Source organism: Aspergillus caelatus (genome assembly GCF_009193585.1).
Source record: "Aspergillus caelatus strain CBS 763.97 unplaced genomic scaffold BDV27scaffold_252, whole genome shotgun sequence".
Taxonomy (NCBI): Eukaryota; Fungi; Ascomycota; class Eurotiomycetes; order Eurotiales; family Aspergillaceae; genus Aspergillus; species Aspergillus caelatus.
The window spans coordinates 32783-52025 of NW_022475515.1; the positions used below are offsets into that span (position 1 = coordinate 32783).

General features: G+C 45.7%; 7 protein-coding genes and 1 non-coding gene across 8 annotated transcripts; 6 read left to right on the forward strand and 2 right to left on the reverse strand.

The window, feature by feature from the left end:
- Nucleotides 1-6196: 6196 nt before the first annotated feature.
- On the forward strand, nt 6197-6268 carry BDV27DRAFT_t196. Its single transcript has one exon. It is a non-coding gene; the product is annotated as a tRNA-Gln (tRNA).
- A 678-nt stretch (nt 6269-6946) lies between these two features.
- Nucleotides 6947-7549, reverse strand: BDV27DRAFT_162442 (DUF4334 domain-containing protein; the record flags this gene model as incomplete). Its single annotated transcript, XM_032073394.1, has 3 exons — nt 6947-7132; nt 7195-7471; nt 7542-7549. The coding sequence occupies 3 exons, from the start codon at nt 7547-7549 to the stop codon at nt 6947-6949; spliced, it is 471 nt and encodes a 156-aa protein (XP_031922727.1).
- A 930-nt stretch (nt 7550-8479) lies between these two features.
- BDV27DRAFT_135795 (uncharacterized protein) lies at nt 8480-9262 on the forward strand (the record flags this gene model as incomplete). The annotated part of the gene is made up of 2 exons (XM_032068624.1): nt 8480-8599; nt 8706-9262. A coding segment is annotated over exon 2 (322 nt), but the record flags the coding sequence as incomplete, so codon positions are not given.
- Nucleotides 9263-10924: 1662 nt separating this feature from the next.
- BDV27DRAFT_168402 (major facilitator superfamily domain-containing protein) lies at nt 10925-12887 on the forward strand (the record flags this gene model as incomplete). Its single annotated transcript, XM_032074757.1, has 5 exons — nt 10925-10981; nt 11092-11115; nt 11299-11817; nt 11871-12249; nt 12310-12887. The coding sequence occupies 5 exons, from the start codon at nt 10925-10927 to the stop codon at nt 12885-12887; spliced, it is 1557 nt and encodes a 518-aa protein (XP_031922729.1).
- A 304-nt stretch (nt 12888-13191) lies between these two features.
- Nucleotides 13192-13546, reverse strand: BDV27DRAFT_162444 (uncharacterized protein; the record flags this gene model as incomplete). Its single annotated transcript, XM_032073395.1, has 3 exons — nt 13192-13266; nt 13332-13349; nt 13406-13546. 3 exons carry the CDS (start codon nt 13544-13546, stop codon nt 13192-13194), a joined length of 234 nt encoding a protein of 77 aa, XP_031922730.1.
- Nucleotides 13547-15074: 1528 nt separating this feature from the next.
- Nucleotides 15075-15893, forward strand: BDV27DRAFT_162445 (zeta toxin family protein; the record flags this gene model as incomplete). The annotated part of the gene is made up of 1 exon (XM_032073396.1): nt 15075-15893. One exon carries the CDS (start codon nt 15075-15077, stop codon nt 15891-15893), a length of 819 nt encoding a protein of 272 aa, XP_031922731.1.
- Nucleotides 15894-16005: 112 nt separating this feature from the next.
- BDV27DRAFT_135798 (uncharacterized protein) lies at nt 16006-16353 on the forward strand. The gene has a single exon (XM_032068625.1). It carries the CDS (start codon nt 16135-16137, stop codon nt 16306-16308), a length of 174 nt encoding a protein of 57 aa, XP_031922732.1. The 5' UTR covers nt 16006-16134; the 3' UTR covers nt 16309-16353.
- A 1111-nt stretch (nt 16354-17464) lies between these two features.
- On the forward strand, nt 17465-18244 carry BDV27DRAFT_135799 (uncharacterized protein). The gene is made up of 2 exons (XM_032068626.1): nt 17465-17578; nt 17642-18244. The coding sequence occupies exon 2, from the start codon at nt 17845-17847 to the stop codon at nt 18175-18177; it is 333 nt and encodes a 110-aa protein (XP_031922733.1). The 5' UTR covers nt 17465-17578; nt 17642-17844; the 3' UTR covers nt 18178-18244.
- The last annotated feature ends 999 nt before the right edge of the window (nt 18245-19243 follow it).

Here is a 19243-nt window from a genome sequence, read left to right on the forward strand (position 1 = left end):
GCAGTTGGGCCCGCGGCCACCTTAATGAGTTTGCAGAATCTTAGATTGGCGATATCACTTGCAGATCGGTTCCAGGACGTGCATCCATAGTGACTCTGTAGGGCCATCTCATTGGAGGTGAACTAACCTAGATTGGAAGTCACAAAGACCCACCTATTGGGAAGATTCCTTGGTTTTTCATCTTGACCCCTCCCGAACTAACGATCTGTGATTTGGAATTCCCTGGCCCACATCCCACGCTAAAAATGCTACCGTTCCTTTATCACACGTTCAATCCCCGAAACAAAGCTCAAAAACGAGCTTCTCCGGTGGAGACGTAAGACCAGAGAGATTACCAATATCACAAGCTAGCAGTTCAGATCATCAGATAACCAACTACGCCATAAAATGCCAACATGGATGGTTATGATGTGGTGTTTTCTTGAACCAGGTAGGGGGGTGGGATTGCGACGGGATCACTCGGCGATACCGTCGGGTGGAACCCAAACTGAAAAAGCTAATCCGTGGTCTGGGTCGGAGTATGTGCCCGATTTCCACGTGAACTAAACCGATCTCGCACGCTTGCACGAAGTTCCTCTTGCACGATGTCTTCATGCACGAATCATACAGTGTGGATAATGCTTTAGACCTGCCTACCTAGGCAGGAGTAGATCTTAACCGAGATGGTGCACTCTGCCGCTGAACCAATGTTAACCCTGCTTAAGGTTCTCAACTTAGTCAGTTAGATGAACCTTTGTAGCATCGCAATCTCGCGATTTGCGACCTTTTTTTTGTTTGCCAATGCTTCTTTGCTGGGGTCGTCCTAAAGACATGGCTTTTTCCACTTTTTTTTTTTTTTTTTTTTCGTTGCTTGGTGGAAAATATCCTCACTAATCTCGGCTACACACCAGTTCACTCATTTCTTACATCATTTCGCTCTCTAGCGAGTCGCGACGCATAATCGTATCCTCGGCAATAACCCGGCACTCCGAAATCTCTCAGGTTCATGACAGGGATTACATGGTATAATTAATTAATCTACCCACTAGATTCCAAGCCGATCGGGGATGAGCAGGAGGGATTCAAGATAGGTACATGCGTCCCGTCTCTAGTGTAAACAATGAACATGGGGCACACGGCAGCACGTGGATATTACCCTGCAAGGTACGGACCGTGAAATTGGATATAAAATCCTTCTGTACAGCTCATTACAAAAGAGTGAACGAGCAATTAATCCGAGTGCACACCCCTAGCGTCTCTTGGCATTAGGGCTTGAAAGGTTTAAAGAATGGCTACCTGAGCGGTGTGATGAAGTGGAGTACGTGGAACGGTTTAATAACTCAGTGGAGCTGCTAGCCGGTAAACAAAAAAGAGGAGCTTTGATTTTAAGTAACTATCGCTCCCTGTCTCACCTCAAGCTCCCGCATTTTGAGGTTCTTGAATCTTGGAACTCGCGGCAATTGCCGATCCTTACGGCATTTAGCACATGTCACGTGATAGGGAGTGGGTATTGGTGTTTATCTACAGTCAAAATTAATTCACCTAAATTGAGTCTGAGGTCTTTCTGAATCATGTGCGTACGCCAGCTTGACAGTTTTAGTTTTGTCTTGATCATTAGTCACTATAAAAAAAAGAATTAATTCTTGATTCTACTATGGGAGAGCTTGAAACGATCGTTAGTGGGTTTGCGGGTCTTTTATTGACGAAAATTCTGCTAGTCCCGTCTAATAATGGTTATTGATAAAATTTAGGAATATACCACGAGAATAAGCTACTCCTACATGATACTCCGTACTCGAAGGGGTTATGATAGTCAAAGAATGCAACGTTAAATAACCTCATATCACTACCGAAGTAGGAAGCGGGGCTTGAAGCTGGAATCGCCACAGTGGCTCTGTTCGTCCCGCCAACGTTTTACAGCACGGCATGACGACATCTGGTGGAGTGGAAGGATCAGCAAGCTCAAGTAGGAATAACATTCCTCAGGGGCTAAAAAATGATCACTGTCTGCAACTTGAAAAGCAGGAACCCGTCATGCTTTACTCCGAAGTTGGTTCTGGAAAAACTACGGTTGATTCTACTTGAACGCGCCAAGCTTCAACTTACGCGAGCTTTTTCCGCCGGGCTCCAGCAGCAAAGTCCGGTCTCTGGAAGATTTTCTCATGTACACGAGTGTAGCAGGCAATCCTCGCACTTGTGCTAGGTTCTTCCACTTTCTATATTGGCGATTGTTGCCTATCTGATCACCTCGTTATCACTCTTGTGCTCCAGTCGATTAAAGTTGTGATATTAGATTTTAGCTCCAATATCCGAGTCTAGGCCCAGTACGTAGCTACTGAACCCGTGCAGAAGAGGGACCTAGACTTTCCAAGGATGCACTAGCTGCGAGACATCCCGTCGGATATAGACCGAGGATATATTGATTATTGAGCCATGTGGCAAGGATAAATGGGGTAAGCCGGTAGGCAGCCGCGCGAAAAGGGAAGGAGACGCAATTAGGGGTTCCTAAGTCACGGGTATGGAGCCAGTACTGATTTCAGGGCGAGTGCAGGGGTTGTGGCTGGGTTGGCGATAACTAACGCGGGATATTATGATTCAATGGGAATAGCATCCCTGCCGCACTATAGGCAAGGCTTAGCCTATAAGGGGTAATAGCAAGAGCCATTAGTTGGCCCGAGAAATTGTTGGTTACTCCCGGCTGCATTACAGTATGGTCTAAAGCCGATCTATCATTGCAGGGAGAATGTTTCCGATTATAACAGGCACTGCAGATTAAGTCCAGCCATCTGCTGGTCTCCAAGGGATCAAGATTTGTTCTGGTCTTGTGTCTACTGAGTGCCGTCAGCATTATTGCTCTTATATAGTGACTACAATCAGGCCTTTTAACAGATGCTCATTCGCTAAGAAGCTGTTTCAACGAGTTAATCAACCAAACAAGCACACAATCAACATTCTTTTAGTCTGTTACAGCCTAACTTGAGATTGTCTAGCTACGCAGTTACCTCTCCGGTGAGAAGCAATATAGCTCCGCATCACCATAATACCTCCTGAGCCCAATACATCGGAGGCAGATAACATGAACAGACAGAAATTAAATAGCCAAATAAACCCGCTCGCCATGTCACCTATCCTCTAGGTAGGCTATTCAGTGAGTGCTCGTGGCTCTTTTTTCGTGTCACCATATTTTGTTCTGTGTCTCATTCCTAATAATGAAGTCTCTTCACTCAAAACGTGATTCCAACAATCTAAGGTTAACGACCTAATCTCCCAAAAGTATATGCATGGAAATTCAGTTCTACAAGTCAATACAAAGTCAACTTTATAGGATAAACTGCATCTTTTCTATCAGAGACTAAGGATGTCAAGACATGTACGGAGTATGTCGTCTTTAATCCTCGGTAAACTGTGGTAAATATATCCGGGATGCAGATACTTCAATCTAGGTTATTTTATGTAATTCGTCCGTTAGACGAATTGTATTGCGTAAAGCACGGTGACCAGGAGAAGTTGCTTATGATAGAATTCACAGATGACACAATTTACTAACATTGCGGGCTGTGGCTGGTTGCATCCAGGGTCTAAGTCCGCGTCAGCCTCGCGTTGCCAAGCAAGCAAATCGTAAGGGATTACAAACACGCAGTCTCCTCGTGAACATTTAAACTCTCATCCTTTCTTACCTCCCTGTCGGGGTTTACGGATATATCTATGATAGCAAAAAGACAACCCCATTATACTTCACGCTGCGCCGTACACTATTCGTGGCAGCTCGAGTGCCACGAAACTGACAATAATACCTTTCAAGCACACCATGGTCCATGAAACCAACGAGATCGGACGGGTACACCAAACCCTCCACTCACGTTCTAATCTGGCAGTTTATCTACGATCTATACCTACTATTTGCCACGTATGTGTATTACTATCAATATGCACCAGAGCGGTATACCCGAAGTTTGCACGATTCCGCCCACCACCTTGCATTTACTTTCCTGGGCCACCTAGCTCTCTATCCACGATGAGCTTTATTTCTATGTTCTATACAACCATATTTCGTGCGCATCATAGTAACTACGGGAGTTACCGTCACGTATTTCTTTAGCTCCTCCACCCCCTTCGGGGAACCTCAAGGCCCAGACGCTATAGTAAAGGGCGCTGCAGGATATATAATATATATACAATAGAATATACATGTGCATGGGATAGATAGAGGTGGAAATACTATAGTACTAGCAGTATAAAGTCTACCCATGTTGAGCTACCGAATCGTGATACATCTTTTACAGTTAACCTTGATCGTCAACATTTCGATTTCCCGCTTCAGGCGCTACATTTCGAACCTATGGAGGGAAAGTTATACTGTCATCTGTTCTCGGTGAGGTTTTGACTCGTTGAGGGAGCTACGGATGTAATGGAAATAATGGAAGTAGTGGAAATAAAGGAAATAAAGGAAATAGAAAAAGGCTTTGTTGCTGAGTCACTATCAGTGTGCCTTTTCGTTACCTGAAATATTCGGCAGCCCTCCGCGCAGCTTGTATATTGCCATTCGATCACATATATAAACCATCAAGCATTCCCATCCCTAGTGTGATCATGCGCACGTCTTGCAAGCCTCTCCATGACAAACACTTTGCTCCTTTTTTACTTCCTTACTTACTTGAGTCGCTACTCAGATCCAACATCGTAATTCCTGATGATGTGCCCTGCATGCAGTTTCCCATTGGATTATAGATCCATGTCCTCTATGAGAGGTTGCTGGTGTACAGGCTTATCTGAGCCTTCTTGGGCTTGTTTTGAACATCAACGGCCGTTCCTCGCTACCCCGCATCCAACCGCTTTCTCATACCTGCCTCTTGCTGCGTTGTCTGAGTCGGAGGTTACGGCTCCCAGCTTGCCAACTCAATCAATTCTCAGTGTCACCACAACCCCAGTCGACGATTCCACCGAGCGTAGTAATGGTTCAGGCGGAGCAAACATTTCGCCCCACGCTCAGATCCTGAGCTGTGGCGACTTAACCTCGAGCAGCCCTAGAGTCAGCCTCTTCGAACAGGACTCCGCCATAGAAGAATCAATGAAGCGAGCAAGCGACATGGATGAATGTGGTAAAAGCCATGTGGCCCGTGGTCATCGTGGGGTATCCAAGTCTAGGTACGCTCCATGACTTATCCAGTCGCTCGTCTGACAATTAATTTCTAATACGTATGCTTTGTCCTAGAGTAATGCGCACCGGTCTGTATAGATGTGAGTGGAGGGCTTGTAAATACCGCGGCGAATTTTCGCGCGAGGCAGAATTGATGAGGCATATTCGGTCTAAGCATGTCTGTCCTGGTTTATACGAGTGTCCAGAAAAAGACTGTAGAAGGCCGTTCAACCGAAAGGACAATATGATGGAACATCTTCGACGGATGCATTAGAGCGGCAGTCCTAAAGATAAAGGCTTCCTCTTTCTCACTTTTCTTTCCAAAGCACTCTTTCGGTAGTTGAGCATATCTCGGGTTTTTATTTGACATTGGATCTCCAGCCTCTCTCCTTTTGTACTTTTATCCATCATCACTAATGCTTTGAGCTTCTGTTTTTCGGTGTCAAGCCCTGGCTGCAAACTACGTCCATTGAAACGGGTGATATGCACAGATATGTAACTTCCATGTCAGATACCGAAGCACTTTCTTGAAGTTTTGTCAACAGTTGTGGATTACAGTAAAGGGTATATGCATGTATAGCGGGAAATCTTCCTACAGCATGGTTGAATAAGAATGGTGGAGACCATCGATGTTCAAATGGATGAATGGGAAACAAACTGGGCAGTTAGCATTGTGCGAAGCGTTTTGCTCACCACCATTTCCTGTTTTCGTTTATTGGCTGCTGAAGCGCTTTACAAGGATTTGAAAGGCCCTTGTCCTCCCATCGGTAGATTGTCGGTAGCCAATTCAAGCAATTGTTTTATCACCCTTACCCGCTCCGGTTATCTAGTCAGAATATATATTTGCAAGGAAGCAGCAAGAAAAAGGCCTCTAACTGAAAACTTCACCGCAGTTAAAATTGCTCTGGCTTTAAGCAATGCAATAACTATCATATTAATACGTGCTCTTGCTATTTTGAACTCGTAAACACTAGCTTTAGGTAATGTGTATATATATCCTGCTCTGCCTCCGTGAAACAGTTTACACTTCTTTTTGTAAGAGTAATATTTTCAAAAGAGAAAACGCTTTCAACAACAAGTGGTTGTGTAGTGTAATGGTTAGCACCCAGGATTCTGATTCCTGTAATCCCGGTTCGATCCCGGGCACGACCTTTCCTTTTTGACGATTTCTTTTTAATCATTCGCTGGGACCCACTGTTTACCCGCGTGCCCATAGCTTTTGTTACTTTATACGAGCTAGATCACCTAGCTGCGCTATAGCCTTCTCGAGGCGCTAGGGCGAGCTTCTGAAATATTGAAATTCTATCAAATTGATATTCAATTCCTTAGCACCGTTTTCTTTGTTAGAGTTCCACCCCGAAAGTAGAGTCAAATGTTTTTCCGAAACACAATATTTCTTGAACGACTCTTGTACATCATGATATACAGCCTTCACAAATCGGATGAAGTGCTACGTATACTTAGTCGCCTTTTGCTACTCACCTGGGGTCCGTGCCAGTCGCGACCTGTTCAGCGACAATAGTAGATGGATGATCACTTTATTGATGATCAATTGCTTCGTAGAAGGAAGTAATTCTAATAAGGCGCAAAAGAATGTGTATTTCTCCAAGTATTATCCAAAAGCCGGGGTAGAAGCCCATTAACAGTTTATCATTTGGCCGCAAGTTGTATGAAAGAGTGGTTATACTTTTCGTTGTGGTGGGGCTACACCAATTCCAAAAGTAGGCCACAGAAGATAATCATTTGAACTCGGCTATAGGTTACAAAAAAAAATTTGCTTTATGTATGAAATAACCCCACACCCCGCCTTATGCCTTATTACTAGATAGGTCACAGCGAGGATGAGCTACGCCGAGTCAAATAGAAATAGTAGGTACCCTTGGTACCGAACAGCTTGGGTGTATCCATGGCACCAGCAACCATATTATCCGTCACATAACGAAAGTGGTCAAAAATAGGCTTCTGGTCATAGATCATGGCGGTCGAGGTTACTCCTCGATAGACCATCTCCCGTAGCTATTCAGAGATAAAATGTCAGGGTGTGGTTAAGGAACGGCTTCAATTCCGAGCATGCGTACCGAGCAATGTCCCCAATCTTCCCTCCATACCCGGTTGCCTTCTGCATCATAAACCATGATTGGATCACCGTCGTCTACCGACCGGAAGTCTTTTCCAGCCCATTTCATATCCTTTAAAAGCTTGTGTCCAATATGTCCCGTATCGATATCACCGCCGTCCCATTTGCCTATCAGGAAGGATGGAGGAACTGGCTTCAATTGGTTGTATACATTCTCAACCGTTGATTCTGGCACAAGGCCGGTGGCCTTGGTGAGTTGGATAAACTGTTCTTCAGGCCTGTCATAAACGGTGAGTTCCTCGACTTCATCTGGCTGTTACCGAAGAAAGTATTGTGGAAATGACTTACCCTGCCATATTCCCTTTAAGTATTTGCAAATTCTGTTGGAATATTCCGTGGAATGAGTGATAAATACCGCACAAGATTCGTGGATTTGCAAAATAAATCCTTAATTAATGGCGTTTTATATAGACATCTAATTATGCGGGGGTTCCCAATGGGCACCGGAGGATTGAAAAGCCTAGGTCCGCGGGGAGACCAGCCCGCGGGTATTCAGCAAACCGCCGTGGGGAAAACAAAGGTCTCCGTGTATGTGATACAATGTCGGATATAGTTTCGTGCATGTCCCTTATATATCGTTTAGAGGTTCGACGTTTCCTTTATTTGAAAAAATGACGAGGAAGCCTTATCGAACGAAGTCTCAGATTATCTGCCGTGGGCTTGTTCAGTAAACATGTATTATCGCGGATAGTTGACAGGGAGTGTTTAGATCAGGTTTTATCAGCGGTCGATAACGTCCACCAGCGAGCGCCATACACGTCACCATATTGGTATCCTATGCTCTGCTGTGTGTAAAGGGTAAGCACTTCCTGAGTCGGTCTTCTCCCAGATCGTTTTCAAGGTTCTTTGTCGATTGGTTGGTCAGGTATCCGGCGCTTAGCTGGCGCTATGAATACCCTCCGCCATGTGAAGGTGGGGAGTGAACCACTTTTCAAAAACACTTGATTATTTGAAAACCGATTCCTTTTCGCTAGAGCAATTCACTTTGCTATGAATGAGGTACGACGGAGGATGTTAGTCTGGCTGTGACGCTTTATGCCACGCTGAGAATAGATGCCGATAGAAAGTCTCAGGTAGGCTCATAGCAGGTCCCAAGCATGCCTGACCTACTAAAAGGCGCCAAAGTGTCACTTTACGAGCATGAGAACGAAGGACAAAATCCAGTGACTTTGAATAACCATGACGGTGTAAAGAATCAAGCCATCCACCAGAACTTCTATGGACCGGTCAGCTTTGGGAATGATGGTGAACCAAAACCGGGATTAGGGAACAATTTGAGCAGGAGAAACCCTTAGCAAAAACAGAGTTAACTTGTATGTATAAAATTCGTTAGACTCGTCCGACCGGTATGATTAAAGTAAGGGCTCAATTTCGGAATCCGAAATACGTCTTTCGCTGAACGATATTTCTAGATATCCTTGTCTCACTAGCATTCCCTGACATGATTGATAGACGGTGTAACCTGCGGCAGCCATATGTCAACACTTGTGAATGGATACTAGACTTAAACGAATACAAAAACTGGGGAGGAAAAACCCCGCAGTCTACTTTGGATCAAGGGTAAGCCTGGCGCAGGGAAGTCGACGTTAATGGCATTCCTATACAATAGGCTTAAGAAGAGATGCAAGAAACAGCGACAGGGCATTAATTTCGAGTCCTTCTTCAATGGTCGAGGGGCAGAGCCACAGCGGACACCACTTGGAATGCTGCGCTCGTTATTAAATCAGCTCTTTCGGAAGGACGTGGTGGTACGCCTTCTGGTAAGGGACGAATACCATGAGAAGTTCTGTGTCTTTGGAGAGAGCGGATATGGCTGGTGTTGGCAACGGCAGGATTTGGAACAACTGCTTCAAGATTCCATTGTCTTGTTAGCTCAACAACAGCAAGTTACGATCTTGGTCGACGAACTAGACGGAGCAGGCACACAATTTGCGTTGGAGATTACTGCGTATTTCTACCGGGTTACTGACTCAGTTGCTGCCAAGATGGCATCGGCAAAAATATGTATTTCATGTCGACATTATCCCGTCCCCACTATTTGACCGGGGGTCGAAATATGTATGGAACAACATAATAAAAGTGACATAACCACATAGGTCGAGGGTCACCTAGGTACTCCTTACTTAGGGACTCCCAACAATTCAGAGAGGAGGGCATGTTCTCATCTAAAAGCCGATATCATTGCACAGAGCAACGGGATTTTGGAATGGGTGCATCTTATTGTGGCCTTGTTTGAAAGCAGAATCGCCGACGGTGAATCAGTGGATCGGGTTTGCCACTGGTTGCAACATGTCCCTCATGAACTGAGCGATGTTTACCAGGACATCTGCAGAATGTCATCAGGTGAGAGTATCGTAGCTAGTCGTTTCTTCTTTTTCAATGGGTCTGGCATGCTGGGCGACCACCCTCGGTGACGGAGATGCGATATGTTTTGGTTGCAACGGAAGCTGCACGAAAGCCGTATTCCATCCGATTCCAAGAGACAAGCGACTTCATTGAAACCGACGACCGGATGAAACGGCGGATCTGTGCTTTATCTAACGGGTTGGTCGAAATCGTGAATGTTCCCAAGGTTGGTGCGAAGGAAACCGTGCGAGTTATCCACCGATCGGTAACTGAATTCTGCGCGCACGAGGATTAGCTTATCTAAATGCGCTCGAGGAGGACAAGAAAGCCACTCATGCTATACCAGACACAGAGTCACAAGGCAACGACATCACCCATAGCTATCAGACGCCATCCTACGGCTCATATCTGAATTATCTGGTCACAGAATATGTCGTAATTGCTATTCTTTTAGCGATGATACCCTCAAGGTTCCTGATAAGGCTAGTTCCAGGCTAGGAATATCTGGGAAACAGTTATAAATTGATAATTTTCGCTATGTTATGGCCTTCGTGTTAGCGTTAACACGTTACCCTATATGTACATACAAACTTGCCCGCGCGAAAAAGTGGTCTAGGCTTGTATATAGATACCAAGTGACGCACCTGCGAGAGCATGTAGACAGATAGCTATGATATATATGCTTTTTCAAACGTTATCATTAGGCTGATCAGATTCATATCTACTGTTGCGAGTATAATACGCACAATTCAACCAGAGCAAGTAATAAGACTCTAGATGTGTTAGAAGTATTGTGTCTTTCCCTAGTTCACCATGTTCCTGGCCAGCTGAATCGAAACTCTAATTTCAATAATTGTCTCCACTTTTTCGGCAGATTGGAATGTACGGAGTACTCTGTATGTACTTTGCCTACGGGATGCATGTTTCATACTCTCAGGCTGAGAATCCCGGCGTGCTACGAGGAGTGCATGATTGGCTAGGGGAGTGCAAGATTCAATCGGGATATATTATCAACCTTCACGCTAACAGGAGCGGGATCAGTGGAAGTGGTACCCATCATGTCCACGACTTAGACAGATCCAAAGTAAATCCCTAGCGCGGCAGAAAGCGCAGATCGGCAGTGGGGACGAACACCTCAGCTCGGCTTTTTTCCCTTCCTTTTTAGGTCTAGATAATCGACTTTTCAGCTTAGCCCAGGTGTAGACATTTAATTCAAAAAAGGCCGCTTGTCGCGTAACAGCGTACAGAAGAATAATATTTTTACTTGACCACGGAGTATAAGCTGGACAGAGTCTTCTATTGAGTTTATAAGATAGACCGGCTCAATGTCGCGTTTCGCATATCCAGTGAATACTGCCAAGATATGGCTTCGCTCGACTAAAGTACGAGTGGTCTCAACGCTGACAGGGCTGCCTTTCCGGCAGCTCGGGCTATTGTGTGAGTGTCGATGCAACACAGTGACTATATGTAGTCTACTAATCAATTTCTCCAGCAATATGTCACTTTGCTGAGGCGGGTATGTATTGCTCCGGAAAATAGTTCCGAATAGGTGACCAACGACGCGCCGGATTGAACTGACGTTGTATCAATATAGTCGTACTCACCTCCATCGTCCCGTATATGGTACGCTAGCTCAGCCTATATCTCCTTTCAAGTCATCTGCGCTTCACAAAGATTAGACTAATAACTTCTCATGCAGCCCGCCATGCTCGAACATGCCGGTGTACCAAAGAGCGATGTGCCTAAATGGGTTGGCTTCACCACTACGATAACCGCTACCTGTGCCGGCTTAATGGGCGTGATATGGGGTATGGCTTCTGATTCCATGGGTCGGAAACGTGTTATCCTGCTTGAACTCAACCTCATGTTGGTATTTATTCTACTGTTTGGCTTCTCACAGCACCTCGCCCTCCTGGTGCTGTTCCGGGCATTGCTGGGTCTCGTGAGTGGTAGCGTCGGTATTATGCGCACCATGATCGCAGAGATGGTCCCTGAGAAGCTACTACAGCCATATGCATTCAGCATCCTGCCAACTGTCGAGACAATTGGGTCGGGGTTCGGTCCCGCCCTAGGAGGATTGTTGGCCCAGCCAGCAGAGCATTATCCTGGCATCTTCGGCAAAATTGGACTCCTTAAGATGTTTCCCTTTGCCTTGTCTAGTATCGCTTCTAGCTGCGTTGTTGCTGTCGCTATTACTATGGCATCTTCTTCCCTTCGTGTGCGATTTACCTTTCCTTGAAGAAGCTCAGATTGCTCTAACAGCTTGTATAGGAAACACAACCCGGGCGGAAAGACTCCCCTGATGACTCTGGATTGATGATCGGAAAAATTATGAGTAGCGTGTGGGCGCTGCGTAAGAGAAAGACCGATATCCGACCGGAGGTCGTTGATGAGACAACAGCTCTGCTCGGTGACACAATAGAAGAAGTAGAAGAGGGCTTGGAGCAGAGAGCAGCTGCCCTTGCAAGCAGTTGGAAAAGTGTTATCTCTCCACAGCCTATGCTCCTAATGCTGATATCAGGTGTGATGAGCATGCATACCGTGGCTTTCGACTCTTTGTTCCCGGTACTTTTGCATCTTCCTAAGCAACACTTGAAGGAGAATCCAGATGTGCACCTGCCATTCAAATTCAGCAGTGGACTAGGGCTAGGTAAGCTAAACAGCTTCGACACTACTACACTTTTACTAATGATCGATTGATGTCATTTAGAAGCAAATGAGATGGGGCTCTTCTATTCGATAGTCGGCATATTCAGCATGGTAGTCCAGCTCGTCATCTTCCCATGGGCGGCCAGAAAGTACAGAATCCTTAGATGTTTGAGACTGGCTTCTATCGTTTTCCCCATTCTGTACTTTGTGGTCCCATTTGTCCCTCTTCTCCCGCAGCCCCTGTCCAGTGTGGCAGTATGTGCACTGTTGATCTCGAAGATGGCCGGATCTGCCTTTGTTTTCACGTCCTGCACAATTCTAATCAGTGAGGTAGCGGGAGCCATTGGCATGTTAGCCACGGTGAACGGAATAGCTACGAGTATTATCGCCTTTGGACAAGCTCTTGGACCGGGAGTCATGGGCCCTGCATTCTCACTTGGTGTGAAAATTGGCTACACGATTATGCCTTGGTGGTTGCTGGCTGGGTTCGCGTTTCTGAGTTCGCTTCCAATAGCTTGGATTACAGAAATGGATATCCAACTTCCCCAGGAAGATTTTCTTCCTAGTGAGGAAGAGCAGCGCGTTGGTGATGTCGAGGATTATATGGGAGGCCATGGCAGACAGCCTTTTCCGGCTTAGTGCATCTTGCGGGATGGAAATCAACGGCATTTGCTATACACATCTTGAAGGGCCGTTTACATGTCTAGTCAGCTTATTTCATATTGACCTGAAAAACTGCTGGAATATTAGTCTTCTATTTACTGCAACCAAATGCCATCAACCTACGGCGACTTTCAAAGAGCGTACATTGTTAATTATTGTTTAACAATTACTTTCAAACCGTGACGCCTTCCAGTATTAACTAAGAAACAAGACCATGTCCAAGCTCATCTCCTAAACCCTCACTAGTCCAGCGAGACCGAAACAGGGCACTCGTGTACGCCTACCAAAACATGTCAAGCTTGCTGGCCACCGAGTCGTCACCTTCTTCTTTGCCATGGCAGCAAGTGTGGCAATGCTTGTATATGATGTTAACAAATGTATTAGAGCCCAGCATTGGGTAGAACCTAGAATATTACTCACCCCGAACTTCTTGGCATGCTGTAGGCCTAGAGTTAGCACTATTCCAAAAAGTGATAAGATTCCGATGTGCTTACCCATCCCTCGGGACAATGTGGCTTCTCCGGAAAGCAGACCCTCCAGCAAACATCGGTGCTTTCGATCTCCATAAGACGTGGTACGGCGTTGACACCAGTCAGGAGGGCGGTGGTTGCGGCCAGGATGGTGGAGAACTTCATTTTGCAGAGAGTTACTTTAATTCAAGTAAGAAAGGGATCTGATTTGTTGTTGTTCAAATTGGCGTGATATGTTTGAAGAATGGTGCAATTTCGAGGGACAATAGCACTCTATTTATCTTTGGTCTCGGTGATTCTAGACCTTCGTTCAGTCCAAGTTGATTTCTTCTATACATGTCGACATTGTGACGTTCATACAGGATAATGTACGGTTTTGGTAACACCCTCATGCTTGTCAGATAGGATATGATTCAATTGCTCCGTTAATGATTGTAAGGCATAGTCAATTTTGGCGGACTTCACTAATCTCCATGATGTGTGCGGGTAATGTATCCAGTTAAGGTTATTTTTCAATGTAACCTAACTGGTCTAACCAGTGAACCAACGACAATCTTGCGGTTAAGCTTTCCGAGAATAACCAGATTCGACTAGACTAGTAGTAGAAGGTTTAGACTGTCCAGATCATTGTGGTGTAATTAGGTTCTCGCCGGGCTGTCACAGACTTCTGTTGACTGGTTGACATAAAGTTAATATATAGATTGGCTGAAAACGTCGGTGACACCATCAAAAATCTGATTTCATGACGTCAACCATGTCTATTTGATATAAGCTTCCGTTTGCAGCTGTCGTAGCCTCTCTGGGTAGAGACTGTATCTCGATTTATGATTTTCTGTCATGTTCAATGATATACTCAGCTATCATAGGTTCCGAATACTATGGATCAACCATTGGATGGGTATAAGTCACGGTGGGTTGAAATGATTTTCAGATCCAGCACAGCCAGCGCTAGTACGAGGGTATTACTATTGATATTCAAGTAAATACAGTCTAGATAAGGTCTTCGTTTTTTAGATAGTTTACAGCGGTATATGATGGGTGATCGGGAGCACTCTTTCGTACCAAGATAGTGGGTATGACTGGAAGCCAAAAGCGGGGGCTCATCACGGCCCGATGGCAGTCCTCGCTCACGGAAGGTTCCGACCCATGCCAATGCAGTAGATCAAAGAGTAGACTTACATTCATGAACAAGTAGGCTTGACCTTTCAGTGGACCTGTCGGGCTGGTACATACGGCAAGCTTTGTGCTTGGTTTCGGGGGTTGCTCCGGGCCTACCCAAAAGCTTCCCTAGTGACTGACTTCGAAGAACCCTAATATGTTGATCTGGTAGGAACACTGTTTTAACTACGATGGAGTAGCGGGCCATTTATGTGGTCTTGCCCAATCGGTAAACGGTTCCGCCTTTCAGCTCCAGCGCTCAGCAGCTTCATCAATGGAATGCATACTTCACTTGAACAGTTTGCGGCTGACTCGCCACAACCCTAACCCTCCGTGAGGCATAAAGAAAGTTAAAATGGAGTTAATATATGCCCCTGGCATGAATTAGTCCGACATGCTAGACTATTTCCCAATATCCTTCGTCTGTTAGTCGGCAAAAGTAGGTACTAATACTGTATCTGGTCCAACATTGATATTCAGAATTAGAATCGTTCCTGAATTTCTCTTATCACAAATGCTCTTGAGAAATACCCACATGCAGTCGTTGCCGGCGCCTGCGATCAAGAATCGAGAGAGCACGACGACGGTGTCCGATCAGCTCGACCCGGACACCCATGCAGAAATCTTCCACACTATTCAGACCGCAGCACTTGCGACCACGAATCCGGTTGACCAACCGATGGCGATCCTCTTAGGCGGTCAACCGGGCGCCGGAAAATCGCGCTTGGCCAGCGCCGCAATGAAGGATCTCGGCGGCAATGCTGTGAAGGTTGATGCTGACGAATTGCGGCAATTCCACCCGCGATATATCGATTTGATGCGCGAAAATGATCTCACAGCGAGTGATCGAATCCATCCTGACGCAGGCCCTTGGGCTGTAAAGCTCACGCGCGCTGCGATAACTGCACGCCGGAATCTTGTCATCGACGGCACAATGCGAAACGCGGACGATTTAGTCGCACTTTGCCGCAGTTTCCGTGAGGCTGGTTATTACATTGAGGCTCGAGTCATGGCCGTCAGCAGGCTTATCAGTCTTCTGAGCATACATGAGCGTTACGAGCATCAGCGGCAAGCCATCGGTTTCGGTCGCTGGGTAAGCTGCAACCACCATGACGCCGCTTTTGCTGGCGTGCCACTCACTGTAGAGAGACTTGAGGCGTATAGGTTGGTTGACAGGATGGCGATCTACGCGCGTGACAACGATGCGCCCGTGTACGAAAATCGACTCGAGCACGGCATATGGCAACGACCACCAGCAGGCCGGACCCGCCTTGACGCCGAGCGCATCCAACTGGAAGAGAATAGCGCCGGCGTAATGAGGTTGACCGGGGCCTATGCTGGAAAGCGGGATTGAAAACGTCCTCCTTGCGTATCATGAGAGATATTGTACGTCCGGTCGCTTATTGCAGATCTTTGCCTACTTACCGGCGAAATTAATGCGCTCACGCCGGAACCAGGTGAATGGGCTATAGCCTCCCAGAGGGGGTTATCGAAGCCTTCCTATATTCCGTTCTGAATGAACCGTTTACCCGCACTGTCTTATACACAACGTTACTCGCCCCCCACGCAGCGTCCAAAGCCAACATTTAGGCTCAATGAGACAAGCTAAGGCTTATCAACTTGGAGCATCTCGCGTTTATTCACGCTTTTTCCTTTCCGTGAACACCTTGAGCTTGCAAGCAGCCTGCTGGACGGAAACCATATTCGCCCACTTTGATCTTGGCGACACGCGCCTGAACAAGCGGGTGAAGACATTGATGGGACGATAAGCAGCCAAGCAGAGCGTTTGCGTGCCGCAGGCCTGTCCGGGTTGGGGCGAGACGATAGCGGCGTACGGATTCTTCGACAACGACGAGGTGGATTGGCGCGAGCTTCTATTTATATATGCTAGCGGCAGTCCGGAAAAACCAGCTCCAATGTATACCACGCGCAGGTTACGTGGGGCAAGTAAGAAGAGATATCTCTCTTTCGGGTGAAAGCTAGAGTTTTCTGACGCGCTTGTACGGATCCGTAGTAGGGTATGGTTTTCTTATCATGTTCTCTGTGTCGTAAGTATGAGGGGCTTGGTCGTTTGAGTAAGTCGAATCATAAAGATGACCAGCGGACCCTGTTACTCTGTTACGGTGGGATACTTGCGAGCACCAATCGCAAAGGCAAACCAGGAATCTTCATGATACTGTATTCTGATTAGTTAACGGTAGAGACCTGGTGTTAAGGCTACTTGTAGCTTATCAAATAGGCCAACGTAGGTATTTCATTGGTAGGTCAGTTCGTATAAAAATTTTCTTTAGTTATTGAGAGATATAGATATATATATGGTGAAAAATCAACTGAAAGAAACTTTTATAGCGCGAGTATATAAAACACGCTACCCACATTCTAATGTCCTTGCAACGCCACCAGAAAAACAATCTCAAGTGAAGAAAATTGCACAAGGCTGAATAAATTCATTGGAAGCTTCGTCGAGAATCTCTAGTGAGCTTACTTCTGATCCGGCTCCGGCAAGCCACCACTGACGTTATGCATAACTAAAATTCCTATACTGAAGTTGCCTTATACGAGATAATCATCGGTCTGTGGTTTCTCGGGAGTTTTATCGATGCGAAACCGAAAGGCGCCTCGAGCAAGACAGGGGATATTTCAAGGATAATGATAGAAACCATCGAAATAAGCCCAGCGACCAATTTCAAATTCTAGAAATTACCCGCCTTCTATCCCACTTTCTAACGGCTGTCGCTTCTGATAACGCGGGACTGGTAGGGAAACCGTGAATTCTCGTAATCATTCTATCATGTACCATATATTGTGACACGGAACACAAGTATATATACTCAAGATTATCGTCACGTGATACCTATATTCTAGGCAGCTGTGGACCTGTGGTAGCCTAGAACCAGCTCTGTTTTAGAGGTTGTCATGCAAACGGCCTTAACAAGCAAGTGAAAAGATTTAAATATAGCTAGTGACTCGCCAAACGGAATGTGCTGAACATCATGAATCTTCTTCTATCCGCAATTGATATCATAACATTCATTACGAGTATGTTAGTTCTACAGAATGCCATTGGTATTTAATACTAATTCGTGTACGAGCAATCTACAGTACCCCTCTTCCTTCCTGGTTAGCCTTGATAAATTTCTAAATGCCTTTTTCCATTCAAGAGATCTGTGATCGTCTCGAAATCAATGAGATTTACGCACGCTATGTCCATGCGGCAGATGAGAAGGATTTCGGATCTCTGGATCGGGTTTTCCTGCCACATACAATGTTCGATTGGACTGCATGTGGTGGGGGCAAGATGACCTATGAAGAAGCCAAGCAGGGACCAGTTCTTTACTGGAAAGCTGTTCCCTTGGTCGTTTCATATCTATGCAAACCCTCTCATTGAATTTTCGGGTGATCGGATGGCAGCAACAGTTAAGGTCAAGGCAATCAACCCCAGCGGTCTTCATGACGACCGAGACGAACCAATGATGTTCCAAACTCAAGGGACCTACATCGACACACTGGAGAAGACTGTACTCGGGTGGCGGATAACGAATCGGGTCTGGAAAGAATCCTTCATTGTGGGACCCTTGAAGAAAGTTGATGGTATCCCTGGCATGTTGAACGTTGCCGGAAGACCTCCCCACGATTGAATTTGTGAATGATTGCTCGAGACACTGCCGGGCAGACTATTACCATGTATTTAATTGCATGCGGGTCGTTATATTCTCTACCTTCCATACCATTGTATTTTGTTTAATAAGTTTGTCGAGTAGTATCTTTGGTAGTGTTCCACTTGTGCCGTCCTTCTGAATTAACTTTGCAACATTCTATGGCCGCTAGAGCGCCCACCCTTTGGTAATGCATAGAGTCGTGTATTCTAGAATCAAGATTGGAAACTGTAACAACTGCAGACCTGACGGGATATCATATAATATGAACAATCATCTTGTGCTGCCGTGGTTTAAGATGTGCTATTTTTCAGGTTGGATTATTTCCGTCCATTTCTATACAGTTCACGGCAGAGACAGGCCGGTAATACAGCCTAGCCCTATACGGATTAATTAAGACTTTACAGCAAATTAGGGTTCGAGTACGGAGAAGTATGTGCAAAACATGGAAGGACATTTCGGGCGCGTCCGTAACTCGGTAAATAAGATTATGTATCAATGCATAGCGTCAGTGATGCATTTTATGGCAAATAGTAAGATTGACGGTAATCAGATAGTTATAGTATATGATTGGTGTCCGACAACTGATAACCATGATCTGTAGGATTTGTGAAAGCATCAATGAACATGATCAGTGAGCTGATAACCCCGTACTGACAACTCGGCAAAGTCAACTATGCAGCATCGTGTCTCTTGCATATGTTTTCCCTAACACTCCCCACTTATGTTTTCGATACTAGTTTATTCAATAAATTATAGAGCCTCACCTTTCTTTCTTTCCATACTAAATGGCAAGATGTTAGCTGAAAAATTATATCAGAGCTTGTCGTGGGCCCGGTCAGCTTTGTCCTGGTCGAGGAATAAGGTGGAGAGCAATGTAACAGTGTGCACCTGGAGTGAATAATTGGGCAGTAATGAGTGCTCCGACGAGAGCATACGAGGCTAAAGGGCCGATGGCTGAGGTTTATCAAGTAGGGAAACGTGGAACCAGTGTAGCAATATTTCATTGCTATGTCGGTATCGATGTATACTTATTCATTAATTATCT